The sequence below is a fragment of the Perissodus microlepis genome, chromosome 12 (assembly GCF_051167445.1).
Source record: "Perissodus microlepis isolate ML-2025 ecotype Zambia chromosome 12, ASM5116744v1, whole genome shotgun sequence".
Lineage (NCBI taxonomy): Eukaryota > Metazoa > Chordata > Actinopteri > Cichliformes > Cichlidae > Perissodus > Perissodus microlepis.
In genome coordinates, this window is record NC_140472.1 from 17,263,633 (window position 1) to 17,283,347 (window position 19,715).

General features: G+C 41.0%; 2 protein-coding genes across 3 annotated transcripts in view; one reads left to right on the forward strand and one right to left on the reverse strand.

Moving 5' to 3' along the window:
* The first annotated feature begins 19 nt into the window (after nt 1-19).
* LOC146376057 (ceramide transfer protein-like) lies at nt 20-8,398 on the forward strand. The gene is made up of 8 exons (XM_084946085.1): nt 20-317; nt 2,489-2,581; nt 3,368-3,463; nt 3,697-3,829; nt 3,920-3,990; nt 4,099-4,227; nt 6,213-6,342; nt 6,929-8,398. The coding sequence occupies exons 1-8, from the start codon at nt 195-197 to the stop codon at nt 7,054-7,056; spliced, it is 903 nt and encodes a 300-aa protein (XP_084802211.1). The 5' UTR covers nt 20-194; the 3' UTR covers nt 7,057-8,398.
* A 62-nt stretch (nt 8,399-8,460) lies between these two features.
* The window catches only part of pip5k1bb (phosphatidylinositol-4-phosphate 5-kinase, type I, beta b), a 32,916-nt gene continuing 21,661 nt past the window's right edge, over nt 8,461-19,715 (reverse strand). For both annotated transcript variants that reach the window (XM_084946084.1, XM_084946083.1), the window contains exons 8-15: nt 16,625-16,821; nt 16,211-16,294; nt 15,723-15,771; nt 15,480-15,564; nt 14,594-14,752; nt 12,625-12,751; nt 9,816-9,939; nt 8,461-9,729 (exon numbers count right to left, since the gene is read on the reverse strand). In XM_084946084.1, coding sequence (XP_084802210.1) covers nt 9,727-9,729; nt 9,816-9,939; nt 12,625-12,751; nt 14,594-14,752; nt 15,480-15,564; nt 15,723-15,771; nt 16,211-16,294; nt 16,625-16,821 — 828 coding nt within the window. In that variant the 3' untranslated portion in view covers nt 8,461-9,726. The remainder of the gene's footprint in view (nt 9,730-9,815; nt 9,940-12,624; nt 12,752-14,593; nt 14,753-15,479; nt 15,565-15,722; nt 15,772-16,210; nt 16,295-16,624; nt 16,822-19,715) is intronic.

Genomic DNA, 19,715 nt, shown 5'->3' on the forward strand with positions numbered 1-19,715 from the left:
GCGTAAAGGTAAGCCGGGAAGCATTTCCTGTGAGTTAGACTACCTGAGTGAATCAACCTCAAACTTATCAGTGTTTGGTTATGTATGTGAAGTTTAACTGCGGATGTGTGGGGTAGAGAGACAGAAACAGTCACAGAGCAAACACGAGGAGCGGGACACACCTACCCACACTTGTTCAGAGAGTAAGTTAGAAAATGAGTACCGGGACTTCGTTGCACAGTTCACCGAAGCAGTCACGGAAAAGTAAGAAGAAACAGCTGCTGAAACAGGAGACTCAAAGATGGATACCTGTGCAGACCTGCAGCCATCCAGTTACAGTAGGTCTCTGTGTCCTGGTTATACGACACATTCTATTTATTTTGTGGGCAGTGTTGTCTGGAATGCCGACACCTCCTTTTATACCTGTTTGTTTGTGTTTGTGTTTGGTTCCTCTGACTTTAATAGTATTACTCTGTTGTTAGCATTACAGTTCACCGGTAGCCACACTTGATTTGTTAGTTTATCCACACAGCAATTAAAAAAAAAAACAAAGTCCAGATACTTTAGCTAGTTTGCTATAATTCCTTTCTTCTAAGTCACAGATTTGAATAATAATAATTGGACTGGGATAAACTATTGAATATAATCTAACCATTTTACTTCTTCGCTGATCAGCTGTTATGTGGAATGACAGCATTTCTTCATGTAGACAAAGAGAGATGAGAAATGGGCATAAAGATACAAAGTAGAACAGAAACAGTCACGTGGAAAGGAAAGTCAAGTCCTGTGGAAAACTAAGTGCACCCCCCAATCAATAGCTTGTAGAAGTACCTTTAGCAGTAATAACCTGAAGTCCCAAAATGATTTCTGTATGACTTTATCAGCCTTTCACATCATTATAGAGGAACTTTGGTCCACGCTTCCTTACAGCGTTGCTTCAGTTCAGTGAGGTTTGCGGGCATTTGTTTATGCGCAGCTCATTCTGGACTTTGACTGAGCCATTGCAACACCTTGATTTTTCTTCTCTTTTTTCCAGTCATTCTGCTGTAGATTTGATGCTTTGCATCAGATCATTGTCAAATTGCATGCGGGTAAAGCTTTACAGTAGCTGTGGGACAAATAGTTTCATATTTGACTGAAGAAGACTTTGTTATAGAGAGGAGTTCTTGGCTGGCTGTAACGTGGCCAGATCCTGTGGCTGTAAAACAAACCCCAAATCATCACACATCCACCACTATGTTAATGTTTTTACTGATATGCTGTGTTTGGCTTTCAACACACATAGTGCAGTTCTTCATGGACAAACATTCCCACTTTGGTCTTGCCTGTCCAAAGGTCTTATTAGTGATTTGTTCAGATAAGCTGTGCAGCCATGTTCTTCCTTTATTTTTAGAGACAGAGACAAGAAGCTTTCTTGTGGCAACCCTTCCAAACAAGCCACACTCTTTCAGTGTTTTTGCACTGTCGTGAACTTTAACATTTAACATGCTAACTGAGGCCTTTAGACTGAAATGTAGCTCTTGGGGGACTGCATAGAGGCAAAACTTTCTTATGATTAAACACTCAAGCTATAATAATATATTAATTACTGTTCATTTTAGGTCAAAATTAGGCTGCCAAGAAAGACAGCACTAATACAACCAATAACAACTTCAATGTAATTTATTCTATAGCGATTAAACAAAATATTGTGAACACAAGTTAATTTTAGACTAAGAAACATGAGAGGTTTTTAGCAAGTCGAGAGTAACTGGTGATCTTCGGGGAATAAGCTCAATATGCTTCTCACTTCTCAATACTCCTACCAGGACTCTTGTTCTGGTTCATCTTCTTCTTTTTCTTGCTGCTCCCGTTAGGAGTCGCCGCTGTAGGCTCATCTCCACCCGCTCCACCCTGGCTGCACTCTCTTCTTCACCTCTCTTGTGTACTGTCCATTGCTTTCAATGCTTTGAATAGCTGAGCGCAGGTATTAAAACTCATCCACCTTCCCTCCCTCCTCCTTGCATCTTCACTGTTACACCTGTCTCCCTCTCATTCACACACACATATTAGGTCTTTCTTCACTCCAGAGGATACCTCCACCTCCCCAGGCTCTCTTCCACCTGCTCCCTACTCTCATTATAGAACACATTGTTGTATGTGAACATCATAGTCAGAGCAAAATATTTACTATATTTTATAAATATTTTGCTCTTTTACACTGTTTTTCTTTTTTTACTGTACTATACTGCTGAGTGACTGTCTTCTGCTCGTCACATGTTGACCCTGTGCAAACTTGCATATGTCAAATAAAACTGAACTTAAATGAACTCATAGTCTGCAGAGACTCCTCTTTAACCTCATATATCAGTCTGTCCATCACGAGAAGGGTCTCAGAGCCCAGCAACACCACCTTGAACCCATCTGTCACCCTCCTTACTGCTGTCTCAATGTTCTCATTCATGGCCTCCATAAACCCATTTCTGTCTCCTTGATCTTCTCATCTTAACTCATCTGCTCGTTCCCTCAGAGCCAGTCAAGGACGGTCTGGAAAGTTCAACTGCCTTCAGCTTCCTCCGGTCATGAATATTCCAGCATCGGCACACACAGATTTGCCAACAAGGTGCGAACCATATTTATGTTTGTTTGCTCTGTGCTATTCACCCTCCTCCTGTCCACCTTTGTTTAAATTTAAGGTAACAAGTTGCTGGTCTTATCTTTGTCTTATCATCCCTGTACAAATCAAGGTCTTCTTGGTGCTGATGACGCTAACATACCTGACCTTAATCTTAATCACATCATTTTGTGCTCACTGCAATATTAAAGTACAGATTCATATGAAATGCTACTTTTTTGGGGTTGTTATGTGTCTTCTGCTCTCCTGCTGCGGAGTCTTTTTCAGTTTTTGTAGTTTATTCCTTCTTCTTTTTAAAATCTCTCTCCGATGTACAGCTCTATACCCACTCTCCTTCCTCGTCCTCGATCGAGCAAATCAGTCATCTGCTTCAGATAACATTCACAGATTCAGCCCTCAAGTGCTGTGTTTGGGAAAGTCACGTAAACGCCTGCTAAACCACTCCCTGCAGGATTTCACAAACGTTTCCTGTGCTCCGAGGATTACAGTCAGGTTGTGCTCAGTATATAGCACAACCTCACTATACAGGAAGTCAAAATTCTGGGAGAAATCAGGGACCGTGACGTGTTGTTGAGGTTTTGAACACACCCAAGCAATATCAAGTGTGTAATATTTATTTAGTTGGATAGTAAATTTGCTTAAGACATTTCTGGGATTCATGGCTTCTCTTATTTTTATCAACACCTCTGTTTAAAAAAACTAAATACACAGGTAGAAGGTGTGACGATCACTCAGGCATATAAATACTGTAATACTATAATATCTGACTCTTAGGTGGAGGAAACTGTGCAGAATCACATGGCTTACTCCATCCAGGAGGAGGGTGGAGGTGCCAACTGGCAACTGGTAGCAGAAGAAGGGGCGATGAAGGTGAGGACAGAAAACATGAATTATTTCTGTTGTTTGCTGTGAATATTTAAATCTCATTCACATTTTAAAATGTACTGCAGTAGTAACTTATTTGTGCTACAGTGAAAAAATACGCCGCTGAAATACACGGTGATTTAAAACTTTAAAAGCCTGAAAAAAATCATCTTAGTTTTTAGTAACGGGTGAAGTTGTTAGTGTGTTTATAATATTCTGTCTGTGGTGCTGTGTAACAGGTATACAGGAGGGAAGTGGAGGAGAACGGCATCGTCCTGGATCCCCTCAAAGCGACACATGCTGTGAAGGGGGTAACTGGACATGAGGTCTGCCACTACTTCTGGGACACTGCAGTCCGATTGGACTGGGAGAGTAAGATCTGTGTTTTAGTCCAACATATTATTACTATTTGACTTTCCTTGTGTTATTGCATTGACCTGATGTGAACTCTCCCTCCCACAGCCACCGTTGAAAATTTCCACGTTGTGGAAAAGCTCTCGGATAATGCCGTCATTGTGTACCAGACGCACAAGGTATACTGAGTGCACACTGCACAGTGAAACACAATGCACATTTCATCAGTTATATTGCACAGCCTGTTTTTGATTGATTTAATTGATCACGTGTCTTCTTTGTTTTAGACAGTGTGGCCTGTCGCTCAGAGAGATGTGCTCTTTCTGTCAGTCATCAGGATGATTCCACCGAGAAATGAAAGTGAACCTGACACATGGATCGTCTGCAACATCTCTGTGGAGCACGATGATGTACCTGTAAGATTAACCCTCAAAGGCTTCCCTTGGGTTTTTAGCACTAGACTGTTGTGCTGTGTTCATTGAATTAATAGATGATGCTCGGGACATTTTGTGCCATTCAGTTTTTTATTTTCTGTTATTTCTTTTATTTCTTTTATTTTCCATTTTCTGCTGTGCTGAATGAATATAGCTGATATTTGCCAAAATATATATTTTTTAAATTTTAGAATAGTTGTCTCAGCTCCTTAAATTAGCTTAAAATGGTTAAGCTATGCACATCTACATTTGATCTAAGGCCAAAAAATGCCCCATTGAAAGCTATTGAAATTCGCTTCAATTTAAAATGTTTAGATTTGTCCACCAGATGGCGCTACTCTTCGCTATTCTAAGCATGCTGGAAAATTTCACACTCTTTTCTGTTTTCTGCAGGGGTGTCTTGTCACTGAAATGATAAGTTAGTGCCGTTAGTACTGCTAATCATCAACCCATCTCACAGCCTAACAAAAATAGTAATAATAGTCTTATAATCATAATAATCATAAGTTTTTTACATGTATATTTCAGGCTGAAGTAGTTATAAAACTACAGCATATCAGCATTAGCACATCAAACCAACTGTCAGACACAGTGGTGGAGGAATGATGTTTCAGAGTCACAGGAACCTGAGCACCTTTCATGAACTCATGAAGTATTATAGAGTCAAATCTGACACTGGCAGCTAAAGCTTGGGTCACGCGACAGGGCAATGATCCCGAGCACAATCATGTGAGAGGCTCATAAAGTCATACACAAGACAATTACTTTGGGTTACAGCAGAGTCCTAGTGCTAAGCACTTGAGTTAAAGGCAGCTTTACTTCTTTTTAGGTTTGTGAAGGTGAAACATCTTTCCTTTTGACATGATGACAGGGTGAGTCAAACACTCTCAGGACCACCCCCAAGGTGACAATCAGAACAGAATCAGAACACTTTATTGATCCCCAGGAGAAATTATTTTGGTTACAGTGCTCCAGTACAAACAGTAACAAAGACAGACATTACAAAAAGTAAGAAATAGCACAATATATACACACATATAAGTCACTTATTGATAAATATCTGAATAAGAAAGAAGGGAATGTGCAAAAGGGGTGTAGCTATTGCAGTATACAGTGTGTTAAGTGGATGAGTTGTACAGGGAGATGGCCACAGGCAGGAATGATTTCCTGTGTCGTTCAGTGGTGCTTTTTGGTAATCTTATTCTGTGACTGACCAGCATGTGGTGGAGTGGGTGGGAGGAATTATCCAACATTGCCTTTATCTTGGACAACATTCACCTCTCCAACACCACCTCAAGAGAGTCCAGCTCCATCCCCACAACATTACTGGCCTTGTGGATCAGTTTATTGAGTCTCTTACCATCATCAACCCTCAATTTACTCCCCAAGCATGCAACAGCATAGAGGATCGCACTGGCCACAACAGACTTGTAGAAAATCCCGAGCATTGTCCGGCAGATGTTGAAGGACCTCAGTCGCCTCAAAAAATAGAGGCGACTCTGGCCAATCCCAGTAGAGGTTAAATATTTGGGCCTTTATGACTGAAGAAGACTCTCAGATGAGATGTGAAAAATCTTAATGAAAGTAAAAACATGTCCAGTTGCCTTCAGTTCGAGTGCTTAAGCGTGCCATGACCTGGATGACTGAAAACAGACATAAGCACTGCTCCTGGTATAAGAACAACTCTTACATTTGAGGTTTAATACATTATACCTGACAAAGAAAGCTGGGTAAACATACTGCTTATGCATATTTTTCTCTTCACACCTCCAAGTGGTGTGACAGTGCATTTAGTTCATGTTAGTATCAAACATCATCTTGTCAAACAAGGCCTTATTGAGTAAATGGGAGAACAATGTTAACCCCAGTCTGTCTGTCATATCAGTTACAGTGAGATATGTGTCTGTTTTGGGGGATTTAATTTGTTTTTACTCCTATTTATTTATTCATGTATTTTTCACTTTCAGCTAACAAACCGGTGTGTTCGTGCCAAACTTAATGTTGCAATGATCTGCCAAACGCTGGTGAGTCCACCAGAGGGCGACAAAGAGATCAGCAGAGACAACATCTCATGTAGGGTCAGCTATGTTGCCAATGGTAAGTGCCTCTTAAGAGCATCTGGCTTTGATCTCAGCAGACAGCAGAACAAAGCCTCTGTTTAGTCTTACAGTCCTCACATGTATCACTAGATTTTGTAGACGACAGATGAGAAAAGCACACTTTGAATGTCTGAATGTTTGGTTATTCAGTCTAATGGAAGCGGTTGTTCAGACCATCAAAGAAAATATAGTAGAATTGGTTATTCATTCGTTTGAATGACTGACATGCCATTCTTTGTTTTGGCCCTTTTTTGTTTTTGTTAAATGAATTTTGTAGTTTTGACACAAGGATGACCCAGCCTGGGGTATTACTTTGAAATTGTAGTCCAGACTGCAGCTTCTGCCCCTGCAGACAAGCAGGTTATTACATAAAGCAGCGCTGCAGGATGAATCTTAAGCCAACCTTTATTGTCAGAGATGCCGAGCGGGTCGAGGGAGTTCATTTAAAAACATAAATATTAAATCACCACGTCCCGCCAGAGGGCATCCCACACAGCTGCCTGTGCAGGTTTATTATTAATAGTTTTATCATAAGTCAGCGGGAACACACTGTTTCCTGATTATATTTCTCTGTGTGACTGCAGTGAACCCCGGAGGCTGGTTTCCAGCATCAATCCTCAGACCTGTGGCCAAGAGAGAGTATCCCAAGTTCCTCAAACGCTTCAGCTCCTACATCCAGGAGAAAACCGCCGGGAAGCCCATCCTTTTCTGAATTCAACGAGGTAACCAGGACCCCAAGCACAACTTGACTGGCAGCTACAGCTTGTATAATTATAATTAATTATATTTGTATATTTTTGTTTTATTGGTTTAATTTAATTACCATGCATACCATCTTTGACCTTTTAAGTTTACCTAAGTTCATGATTTCTTTTCTTTTTTGAGATTGGATTGATTTTATTGAAGTGAACGAGGTAAGATCTACAGAATCTGTAATTATTCAGATGCCCCTCGAGCTTTAAAACAAAAGTAGTTGTTTATGATCTTAGCTAGATCATGTTGGTCATGGGCGCTTTTGTATATCAGCACAAGAATTTCCTGAGGTGATTTTTTTTGGGTAAATTATTTCGTGCATTTCTATTGATTATCCATTTCTTGACTTTTTTGGGGGGGGACTTGCTCTAATTGGTAGTATTACAGCTGCTTTTTTCTCCTTTTTTGGTACTGCTAAACTTCACTAAAGGTCAATTAAACAAACAAAACCTAAACTGATATTTACAGCAAAAGCACTGATGAGGTGTGAACACTTTCACTTCTTCTCTCCCTCTCGTGACAACTCTTTGCAGTTTGATGGCCTAAAGCTTTGAAATCTTTAATATTGTTAGAAAGTAGCTTTCAGAGAGCACAGTGGACACGGTGTATTGTACAGAGAAAACTGTAGATTTAAAATAAATTATCACTTGTGACTCTTAAACACTTGAATTTAATGACAGAAACAGTCGATGAGGAGCATTTAACTTTGGTTTGGTGCCTTTTTCATATGATAGTGTTAAAAGGCTTAAACTAAAAACATACCTCTGAAAATGGTCGGGTACAAGGACTGAAAATGTGTATTTAAAATAAATTTAATTTTTTTTTTTTTTTTTTTATAAAAACAGCCAATGTCTAAAGAAAATCTTTGGAAGAGCCCAGAGAGCTATTTCTGAAAACCACTTTAAAAAATTACAAGAAAATCTGGTGGCAAATGTCACGAAATGAGGCGTGGCTGCAGACGTTTTGCACAGTGTTGTAGCTACATGAGCAGAATGCATTTAGTGATTTCAGTTTTGTCTGTATTTTAAATAGTTTGTATATTTTTAAACTGTATATGAGAAATTTTATTTGACAGTGAATGTTTTGCAATGGTCTGTAAATTAAAGTTAATATACAGCAGAACCGATCGTATTCTTTTCCTCACACTGGCGTGACAATGAAACTGGTTTCTGTGGAAAGCAGCAATAATCAGCGTTGGAACAGAATCAGGTCACGGCCGTTTCTACGTGGAGTTTACATGTTACCACCGTGTTTGCATGCCTAGGGTTTCTGCTCTCACTAAAGACCGCCACTTCCTAAACATCCACAGCTATGACCTGCAAACGCATGACATGAAATGTTTTGAGCATTCACAGGCAGACACTGAGTTTTAATTTTTTATTTATAGGAGTCTCTTCTTTATATAAATACGCATTGTCTATACATTCAGCGATGAAAGTATATTTTCAGCAAATGGTAAAATATTGGGATTTACATAATAAATTATGGTCTCAACTGACGTGATCGTGGAGTTCAAACACTTATAGCTGGATATGATTTTGACGGAGCGGTACTGGACCGCCACCGAGTGTAAGAATGCGTGTCTCAGAACTTGAACTTAAAGAGGACATACTTATTCAGTATCAAAGGATATCCTGAGTAAAAGCATCTTCAGTCATGACGCAAACCTCATGAAACTAGTAGTTCCACATCAAACAGAAAAAAAATATCTACAGTGTTGCTTCATTGTCTTTGTACATGTAGTGTCAACGACAAAACAAGTGTGCATTTGAATAATAAAGATTAAAAAAAAAGTGCATGTTCACACATCTGTGCTTATGTCAGGTAGCCCACCCGCCTAAAGCAGTGTCCTTGGAGAAATCTGTCTTACAGAAATCATAACATGTCAAAAGTGCCTCCTGCTCCGTGCTTCAGCCGAGGCCTGGCCGCAGTCTTTGCTCGCTTCACGCTCCTCTCCGGGCGGCACAGTTAGGAAAAAATGTAGGCCGCTTAAACCGGATCGCACCTCGGATTTGGCCTCGGCAGCTTCAGTATCAAGTCTGTTCACAGGAGTCTTTCCTGGTAGGTGTTGGATGCGGCTACAAAACCAACTTGTGTCCTTCGTGTGACAATTGTTCATTGGGGACAAAGATGCCACCATAAATTCAGTGTAAACATTTCTCATTTTAACAGCAACTAAAGCAGTCGCGAATCGTAAAAGTGTCCTTCATGTCTTTCTGAACAGCAGGGAAAGAAAAAAACCCAAACAAAACATCTAAAACACATGAATGGTTTGCATCTACCGTCTCCTCAAATATGCTGAAGTTGTTTTGTAGGCCTTGAAAACAGTACACACATATAAAACCTAATGGTGCCGCGGCGTTGACGCATGTTCTGAAAGCTCAGTCTGATGTACAGCACGTGACACGGTATGTTGCATGGTTCCTCGCAGATCTCCTTCACTTTGACTTTTCGTCCAACAACCAGTGGGAATCTCAGTACTTTTTTTGATGTGTTGGCAACGACAAGTGGCAACATGGATCTAGCAGCACTGAAAGTGAGTCAAACGCCAGCATGGCCTGTCCAGTGGGGGTGTGGCGATTGTCTTATGCTTGGCAGGAGAAAATGAATGTTTGTAAAGCTGCTCCTTTCACTGTGAAACAAAGAGAATAAGTCAAAATATCCAGCTAAAGCCTAGTCAATATTTAAACAAGAATAACCTGAAATAAATGAACCCACCAGGTAGACGTCAAGAACCGATCCGTCATCTCGATCCATGTCCACGTCCATGGTGCTCTGCTCCGACGTAAGGCAGATGGCACTGTCCTCCAGGGTGAAGGTGGAGCTGGATGCGACGTCATCCCTGAAAAACACGGTCGCACGTTAACTTGTAGACGGACCTGAGAGCTTATCGTCTGCGTCAAAGCCCCGGTTAGAGCAGGGCAGCTGTATAAACAGTGCTGGAAAAGGGATTGGAAAAAACCCCTTAACAAACGAACCGCAGATTTATTGCGGACTCTGACGTAAAGAGACAAAGAAACCTGTCTGGTGTCAGGACGTAGAGGCTCATTGTCTCAGAAATGCCAAACGGGAGGTTGAAATTGAGAGGAATTGCTGGGAGAGAGAGTCCTACAGATTTCTCAATGTGGGGTAAGAGATACAAGTGAGCTTTAAAAGAGAATTCTTCCAGGAAATTACAGACCTAAAAAGTTAACTCCTTCATTTTGGTTTCCACTGGAGGGAAGTTACATCCACAGAAATTCCAATTTTCTATCCTTTCTAATAAAAACTGTAGCATATTGCACTCTGACAGAAAATATGTTCTTTTTCATGCATGTGCGCATTCAACGAATGACATCCAGCTGACGTGCAACCTACAGATCTTGGAAATTCCTTGCAGTAGTTGAATTGGGCGAGGAGGAATGGGGGAGGGACTTATTAAAAATGGATCAAAAGCGTAATGCTGAAATAGAGTGCTATTAGACTGAATCCATACAGGAGTCAGATATATGGATTTGAACGTAGCTCGCACATTCGTACTGCAAAGTTCATCCTGCCTTTAGTTGCAGTCTCTGTTTAACCACTAGGGGGCAACAAAAGATCGTTTTCCCTTATATGCACATCAGCAGACTTCCTGATAAATTCAGGAATGTGTTTTTGCCCTTTTCTAACATATGACACACTATGTTAGGGGTTCAAAGAGATGTAATCCAATTAGAACAAGAGCAGCATGGTGCTATAGTTGTAGAGATAACAGATGGATGTGAGACATACGGATAAGCTACAGCTTTATTAAAAAAAAAAAAAAATTACATACATACATACATACATACATACATACATACATACATATGTATGTATATGTATATATGTATGTATATATACATACATACATACATACGTACGTACGTATATATATATATATATATATATATATATATATGTATGTATATATATATATATATATGTATGTATATATATATATATATATGTATGTATGTATATGTGTGTGTATATATATATATATATATATATATATATATATATATATGTATGTATGTATATGTGTGTGTATATATATATATATATATATATATGTATGTATGTATATGTGTGTGTGTATATATATATATATATATGTATGTATGTATATGTGTGTGTGTATATATATATATATATATGTATGTATGTATATGTGTGTGTGTGTATATATATATATATATGTATGTATGTATATGTGTGTGTGTGTATATATATATATATATGTATGTATGTATATGTGTGTGTGTGTATATATATATATATATATATATTTTGACGTGACACTTCAAAAGTGTGTTGCTAAAATAAAAGGCAGAGCGGCTGTCAGACAGGGATTATTGTTGGCTGATATACAGTCTCCACAGCGCCGCTTGTCCTCTTTTGTCACCGTATTTGTGCAGCGTAATGGCACAGAGTAAGAGTGTGTCAAAGCTGCTGTTTAAATATTTATAAAAACAGTTGACAGAACAATGTCAGGGCAGCAGCAGGTGACTGATGAAGGGACAAGACCGGGCAAGTCACACAATGCAGCCTCAGAAAGCAAGCTGAACTCGACACTGTTGGACAGGAGGAGCACTGAAAGGTGGAAGGGAAGAAAAAAATGCAAAGGGCAGGGGATGCAGGGCTTAGAGGCTTTTAGCAGGACAGGAAATAAAGCTTTAACACACTTTCTCTCTCCACACTGGTAAAAGTCACAATGAAACCTGTTAATGTAACACTCTGATTGTGTTAAAAATCAGGATTTCAACTATTAGTCAATGCTGTGCCATTAAAGCATTTCATTAAGGGACACTTGAGCCATCCAAAGTCATTCCTGCCACAAGAGTCCAATCAAATAAAAGTTTTCCTGGAAAGACATTGCACTGGCGTCCACTACAACAGCGGTCCCCAACCCCCGGGCCTCGGACCGGTACCGGTCCGTGAGTTGTTTGGTACCGGGCCGCGAGAGTTGAGGCTCAGGTGTCAAATGTATAGTTTTCAGGGTTTTTTTATCGGTTTTCAGCGTTATTTTGTTATTGTTTTTATCGTTTACTCGGTTTTCCTTGGTCTTTTCACGTGTGTTATGAATAAATTTTCTTTTTTTCAGTACCGGTACTAGTTTTATTTTGTTGTATTTATCCGCGACACCTTAAAGGCCGGTCCATGAAAATATTGTCGGGCATAAACCGGTCCGTGGCGCAAAAAAGGTTGGGGACCGCTGCACTACAACACCATGCATCCTGATTCATATGTTGTCTAGGAAGCGTGCACGTGTACTTGGATGCATGCAGGCAAACTAAGTGAGTAACATGCTCCATGACGCACGTCACCAATAAGACCGTGTGAGGTAGACGCACAGGTAACAATAAGGTGGGAGTGCCCGAGCATGTGCGTGAGTGTACATGTCAGGCGTGATTTCCTTCTTTTCTTCGTGGCCTTGCGTCATGGTTTAAGGTGATCAGCCTAACATTTCAGGATCGTGTGAGTGTAGGAAAACAAGGAAACGTCAACACGGGAGACACTGTACCTGTCCTCTGTTTGGTTTTCCACATTTACAAAGATGGAGGAGGTGGAGATAGTTCCCATGGAGGAGCCTTCGTAGAAGGATGGGTTGGCTGGGACAATGTCGGGGCGCAGATATGAACCGAACACGGCTGAGGAGGAAAAAAGAAAACTAAATTTTAAACATGTGATGGTTTCCTATCTCAGGTGGGCTCAGTTTTAACTTACATGGTGCCAATAAATACAAACAGTCATCTAAAGATGCTTCATAGTGACGGGAAAGGCCCCACAAAATCACAGAGAAAAACCTAACGATTCAGCAATCTAACTATGAGCAAACACTTGGCGACAGGAAGAGCTCGGGCGAGGGTGGCCATCTGCCACAACAGCCTGATGTTAAGGGCAAAGAAGAGCACAGAGAGCGAGAGAGGGAGCGCACCATAAAACAGTAAACACTCCCGTGCCTTCAGACTTTCAAACTCCACAATCCAGGTAAGCGCATTTTGACCTCTATGGTTGGGCGATCCCACACATTTTACAACTTTAGGCTGAGTACTTCGGCTCCATATAAGTGTGAGAACACCAAACGCTGTAAAATCAGAGTTCCCCCTTAAAAGGAAGCATTTCCTGGAAGCTGAGCTGAATAAAATCTAAAGCTGACACTGGATGTATCCGAGGAAAAGCAAGTACGTTTTTCCTGTAATTCGGCCGTGTCTTTGCGGACTTCAAAACCTAATCATCGACACAAGGCAGCGAATGAGAGCTTAATGCAACTGATTAGATTAGGGTGTCAAACATAAGGCCCAGGGGCCAGAATCGAAAGGGCGAAGACTCTGATCCGGCCCACGAGACATCTTTGGAGATTGTGAAGCAGAGCATAAATTTTGGACTTTTACCTGTATTTTCATACATTTTACAGCTTGTCCTACTGATAAAGATCCCCTCCCACAGCCATTCATATGACACCAAAGTAATGAAGTAATAGATAAATGACTGAATGACATTCAAGTTCCTACAGACATTTCTGTGAATTAAACATTACAGGGCAGTCTGGGGAAATGAGCTACTACAATTCTGTACTTTTACACATTTTGTTTTTACGATTAAAGGCCAAAGAGTCGTAGTGACAGATTTCTTTCATTAACTACAGCCGAATTTCTTTATCATGAAAAAAAAAAAAACCACACTTCTTTTCTCATATTGAGATGGAAATGGATTAAATATGTAGATAAAATTCTTTACACTGACAGAAATGGGATTTTCGCTGGTCCAGCCCACTTCAGATCAAAGCAGCAGCATGTGCGACACACTTTGTTTAGATGCTTCCAGTTAAACTGACATACGAGCCACTCCCATTAGAGTGAAAACCGATTTCCTGCCCTTCCCGAGACCCCTTCAGTGACCATAAGAGCGAGTCGGGAAGTTTAACAACCCTAACGGATTTATAGTTTGTTGCATCACAGCTGGAGATACAGCTGGGGAAGGGCTCGATTAGAGGAGAGGACAAATGACCCCCGTGACTTATCTTTCTGCTCCACACCCACATTTCTTCCGGTGTGTTGTTGGCTAAATAACTCGCCTTATCAAACACAAAGATCACACAGATGTAGCTGCTTTATCACTTAAGAATGTAGGGGGAGCTCAATCTAAGGATGGTTTATACACAGTTTGTACACACAAATACTGTAACTGATGTAATGTTAATAGGAAGGTAACCTCTGTTTATTTCCATCAAAGCCAAACAATACATCAACCACTGACTGCTTCCTCCTCTTGGGAAGTGCTGAGAGGACAACATTTTTATGGCTGAGTGGAAGCAGCTCTTTATTGGCTTCGAGTGTTTCTAAAAAGCTCTAATAAGCCGCAAAACGAAGCTTGAAGAGGCAGACGTGGCGAGGATTAAGGTAAAATGTCAAGTGCTTTTTATGATCTACCAATCCCACCCCCACTTCCTTGGCACAGATGCTGATCTGTCAAACTCTTGTTTTGTGTACCTTGTCCATCCAGGCTGGCGAGGCTGCGCGCTCCTACCAGCCGGTCCCTCCTGTCCTCCTCGTTCCTCTCATCCGCCTGCGATGAAAGGATCTCCTGTGAGCACGACTTCAGAGCAGGGATGGAAGTGCGGGTCCTCTTTGAAGGGGAGAATCGAATTGCTGTGGAGCCAAAATTAAAAAAAAAAAAAAAAAAAAAGGGAGCACATGAGTCAGGTAAAGGACCACAATCTGATATTCAGGGACTTGGAGGCGAGGGAGACAAAAACTGCAATAATTAGGGGGAGATAAATCAAATCAGTGTTCACACAGAGGAAAACTTCAATGCCCTGCTTCCAAAATTAGAAGCTATTAAACTGTTAAAATGCACAATGACGCTGACACAAATGTCCCCTAAGCCGCTTCTTATTCTGCCTCCTGAGCAGGGCGTGAAATAAAATCCTTTCCTGTCATCTCCCTCTGTCGGGACTTGGCAATGGTTAACAGCGCAGCTAAATCCTCAAATCAGTGCCTCAGCCATATGTATTTCCACAGAGGGGGTCCGACATGGTAACATTTGTTTCTATATTTGATGTTCCAAAACAGCTTCCTGGTTTCACCTAAAGCCACACCCAGGACACTGAGAATAGATGCTACGGATAAAACTATTAAAAAACTATGAAAACTATTTTCCTATCTCGGAGTTTACTGATCATGTGCTTCAAAAGCTTATCCAATAGCCGACTCTAAAAGACCCAGTGCTATTTCAGTGACATCAAAATACCCAGTAATTCATAAGATAAACTGCCTGCAGTTTCATTCCCGTTACCAGAGAAGGATTTCCAGCTTTCCACATTTTGTTTCCTCCTTTAGTTTCACATGTATGACCATGATCAGTCAGCTGACTTACGCTGAGTCTTCCTGAAGACCCGTGTGCTCATGAACTTCAGGAAGCGGCTGGCGTAAAACCCAGGCCGGTGGACTGAGACAGAGTCCTGAGGACAAATCAGAAAGGGAGGAAAGAAATAAAAAAAAAAAAGAAGAAGTCAGGTTTTTATCGGACAGCCACGGGTAACTTTAAAGAGGATGTAACAAAATAAAAGGCTCATTCATAAAAGCTGCTCCATCAGATTTGAGCAGGCTATCAACTTACACCATCGTACACCAGGGCTTTCCATGAGTGCTCCAACTTTTTAATGAACCTGCAGGAGAAACACAACAAAAAGAGGCCTTGTTACGAAGGTTATACAACAAATTCCCCTTTATGCCCGATCAACCTAAAAGGTTTCACTTTTCCTTCTGGGTGCAGCGCAAAACTTTGCTCAACTTAAAGTTCAGCCTTTAAGTTGAGCAACATTTAGCTTTTAAGAGAGCAAAAGTACACAAACTCTGCCTTTTCATCATATCTGACCTGATCTGACTTTGCCTACGCTGTCAAGAGTCTGATGCCGACAAGGCTCACAAAGGTTTATGCAATGCTTTTAAAACACCACGAGTAGGAAAAGCTGATGACCCAAAAGGCGGTTGGATCTCATAAGACTTCGTGGCACAAGAAGTCAACATATTAATCTATTTTCTAGACAAAGTAAGAAGGAAAGGCAGTAAAAATCCAGTGTTTTTCAGTTTCATTAGCATCAGTACCTGTATGACTGTAGAATATCTATGATGCCCAGGTAGATGAGCAGCTTTTCATCTTTGTGTGTCCGGGCTGGGATGCCGCCCATCCTGAAAAAGAAGACAGAAACCAAAACATGGCAGCATTTAGAAAGCAGCTGTAGTTCAAATAAACGTTCAAACGTGCCTCTGCACTTTTTACGAGTGTTTGTAAAAGAGGCTCCTGCAGTATTTACATTTGTGTGTGTGCGTTGCTGTAAATATGCAGAACAGTGTTTGTATTTTTGTAGCTATGGTTATGCGAGAGCCCGACTGTGTGTTCGAGCGTTCTGTGGAAGGTTGTGTAACGTCTGCGAGGGAAAAAGTGGACATCAGGAGACAAACAGAGGAGGTGTGTGTGTGCATGTGTGTGCTTCGCCCGCCCAGGCTGAATAAACTCACGTGTCATCAGTGGTGAGGGCTTCAGCAGCCTTGCCGTCTCCTTGAATGGACTCCATGGCAGTGGAGTAAAGCACCCTCTGAGCCACGGGTCTCCTCCCATCACCCCCTGCCTGACCCTGCTCGCCCCCCTCTCTGTGGTCCAGGACGTGCACGCCCAGCAGAAGACTGTAGTCCATGATCTTGAAACTCTCAAGCACCTATTGCAAATTACAAATAAAAAGAGTTCACTCAATATCACAATCTGGATATCGTTACATGATTCAATCTCCCACCTCTCGAAACTTTGAAAAGTTTTCTACTAGACTCTCACGAGGAGGGAGTTGTTTCCTTCCTAAAACACTTTCATCACCCAGCTCAGTCAAAAGTGTGTCGGGTGATGAAAGACCAGAAAGCCAGCAACAGGAAATCTCTGCTGAAACCTGTTCAGAGCCAAATAAACAAGGTGTTTCACCACAGAGAGCCAAGTGTTACACACCGACCCGTCTGAGGAGCCTTTTACCAAGCTTCCCATAAACCCTCTGACTTTATGGGAACCCAGTGCTCAAGAAAAGCCACCCTGTGGCAGGAAAAGGGCAGAAAGTGAGGTGGGAGCTTGTTCTGAGAATGGGATTGAGGTCACTGCCGTGTACTGAGGCTTACTTTATGACCCAGACTGAAACAAACAACCAAGAAAAATAAGACAAGCTATGGTAACGGTTTAATATTCTTAGCTTGAAGCCATTTGATTTTGCAAATACAGTCGGGAGAATAAAAATGACACACATCTTCTTATGGGATCGAGCTTGCAGCTACGCCACACCTACCGCTGAACTCTGCCTTCGTTTAAGGTCAAAACAATGCCAGTTGAGCTTTCGAGACTTGTAAAGATTAATGCAGCTCTGTCATAAATCGCGCTTCCCTCTGCAGCTTTAATGTGTTTCTATGGGATGAAAAATCTGATGAAACAGGCTGTCTAAACATGAGTGAATAAACCAGGTAAATGCTTTAACACTATGCATTCCCACAAAGATTTCTATATTTACTGCAAAAAAAACCTGACATAAAGACAGTCATGGCCCAGAATCCAGAGAAAAATGAAGTTATCTATAGATAAGAAATCCTCAAAGCAAAGTCAGAGAAGATTTTATTAGTGTTCATTGTAAATCAAGTTAGCATTTGCTGATATTTAAAGTCAAAGCGGCACACATTCATGCACACAACTGCAAGCAGACTTAATGAGTGACTCAAAACAAACACAGGGCCTTTTCACCGATCACCCCCCACCCCTCTTTTTTTTCATATCAACTATTTGCATCCCCTCACTCAAACTCCCCCAGCCTATTCAAACAGCAACCATTTTGAATAGAGCCATACACATCACGCTGCCTACAGAAAGCCACGACCGAGCATCCGGGCCCCAGTTTTCCCCGACGGACAATCACAGCATCACAGCAGACAGAGAACACCCACGTTTGTGTGTTATTTATGCAAAATTTCTCCTTGGATTTTTTTAATCTGACTTATTCTGAGGGGCATACCGGTACAGTCTTTAGTTCCTGCTTTCGAACACAACCGTTCTTGTCTCATAGTGAAAGTAATAATAATACTGCACTAAAGCTCCCGTGAGAAGCCAGCTTTGTCATAGCATAGCTTAATCCTCAACAAATTTCGATGTTTCTCATCATCGTCTAGCCTAAAGCGCTCCTCCACCCATTCAGCTCTGAGCCAGTAGAGCCGCCCGACTTTGCACTAATACACCAATAATACACAAATACATGTGTTCCTTAGTAAGACAGCCTAGTCTATTCATTGAGCAAGCTGAATCACTTTTTCCAAGCATATACCGACTACGAGTCCAGTTCAAGAACGCTTGGTTTGTCACAGAAGTCATGATGGGGCAGAAAGGAACAAACACCAACCCGCCACCTGAGGAGGCCACAAAAGCCACAACTCAAATCCTGCAACACACTGTCAGTGTTGGTAATTTAAGATCTTTTCTTCACAATGGGTAAAAAACGGTATGAAATGACACAATAAAAACTGAAAAAAAGGGCTTGATTCAGAAAATGGCCTTGATTAGAAAGAAATCTAATTCAACTTTACCCTTATTCTCCGTTCTTTGTACGCTTACTTTATTTGACATTCTTCTTAAAGCACAGAGGATGAGAATGATTCAAACATAACACATTGTGATCTGAAACTTTAAAAAGAAAAATCCCACAGGGGTGTAAAGTAGGGCGTAATGTTTTCATATTCGTACTGCTCTCCATGACATCACGACGCCACGCAATGAGTGGCTTCAATGACTGCTGACAAAACGGCTGTAAGAGCAACACACTTCCTGACTTCTCTTGAAATGGACCCGAGTGATCAACTGAGCTTCCCTCTCTGTAATATTTGTTTTCACTTGTCTACCACACTCTGCTGTATTCTTCCTATTTTCCACTGACCTGTTAATTCCACAAACAACATTATTTTCCATATAATGGTTAATTTAATGGCTAAAAATAAATAGAAAATAGATGAAATTTGCTCTCTGTGCCCCAAAACACTTTAATCAACCAGTCGACAGCCAGAAGGGAATCAATGTCTAACCAGAATAATTACAGACAATCACATTTAATTCACCTGTTAATAGAAACATCTATTTTTTTACCCTGTATATCCACACAGCGGTCATTATAATTCAAAATTACTCCCATTACAGTCCATCTATCACATGTTCATGCCTGCATTGCACTAAATCTTTCCATTTTTGTCCTTGTTGGTGTCTGAAATTCAAAAGCTTGCATTTTAAAATACACTTGCACCCGCTTTATTAGGTACACCTGTTTATCTTCTTGTTAACAAACATATCTAATCAGCCAATTACATTCCTGCGACTCAGTGCTTTCAGGAGCTGAGACATGGCGGAGACGACAAGCTAAAGTTCAAAGTGAGCATCAGAATGGGGAAGAAAGGTGATTAAGTGACTTTGAACTTGACATGGTTGCTGGTGTTTTCGGAAACTGCTGATCTGCTGGGATTTGCCTGCACAACCATCTATAGGGCTCACAGTGAATGGTCAGAAAAAGAAAAAATATCCAGCGAGCGGCAGTTCTCTGCACAAAAA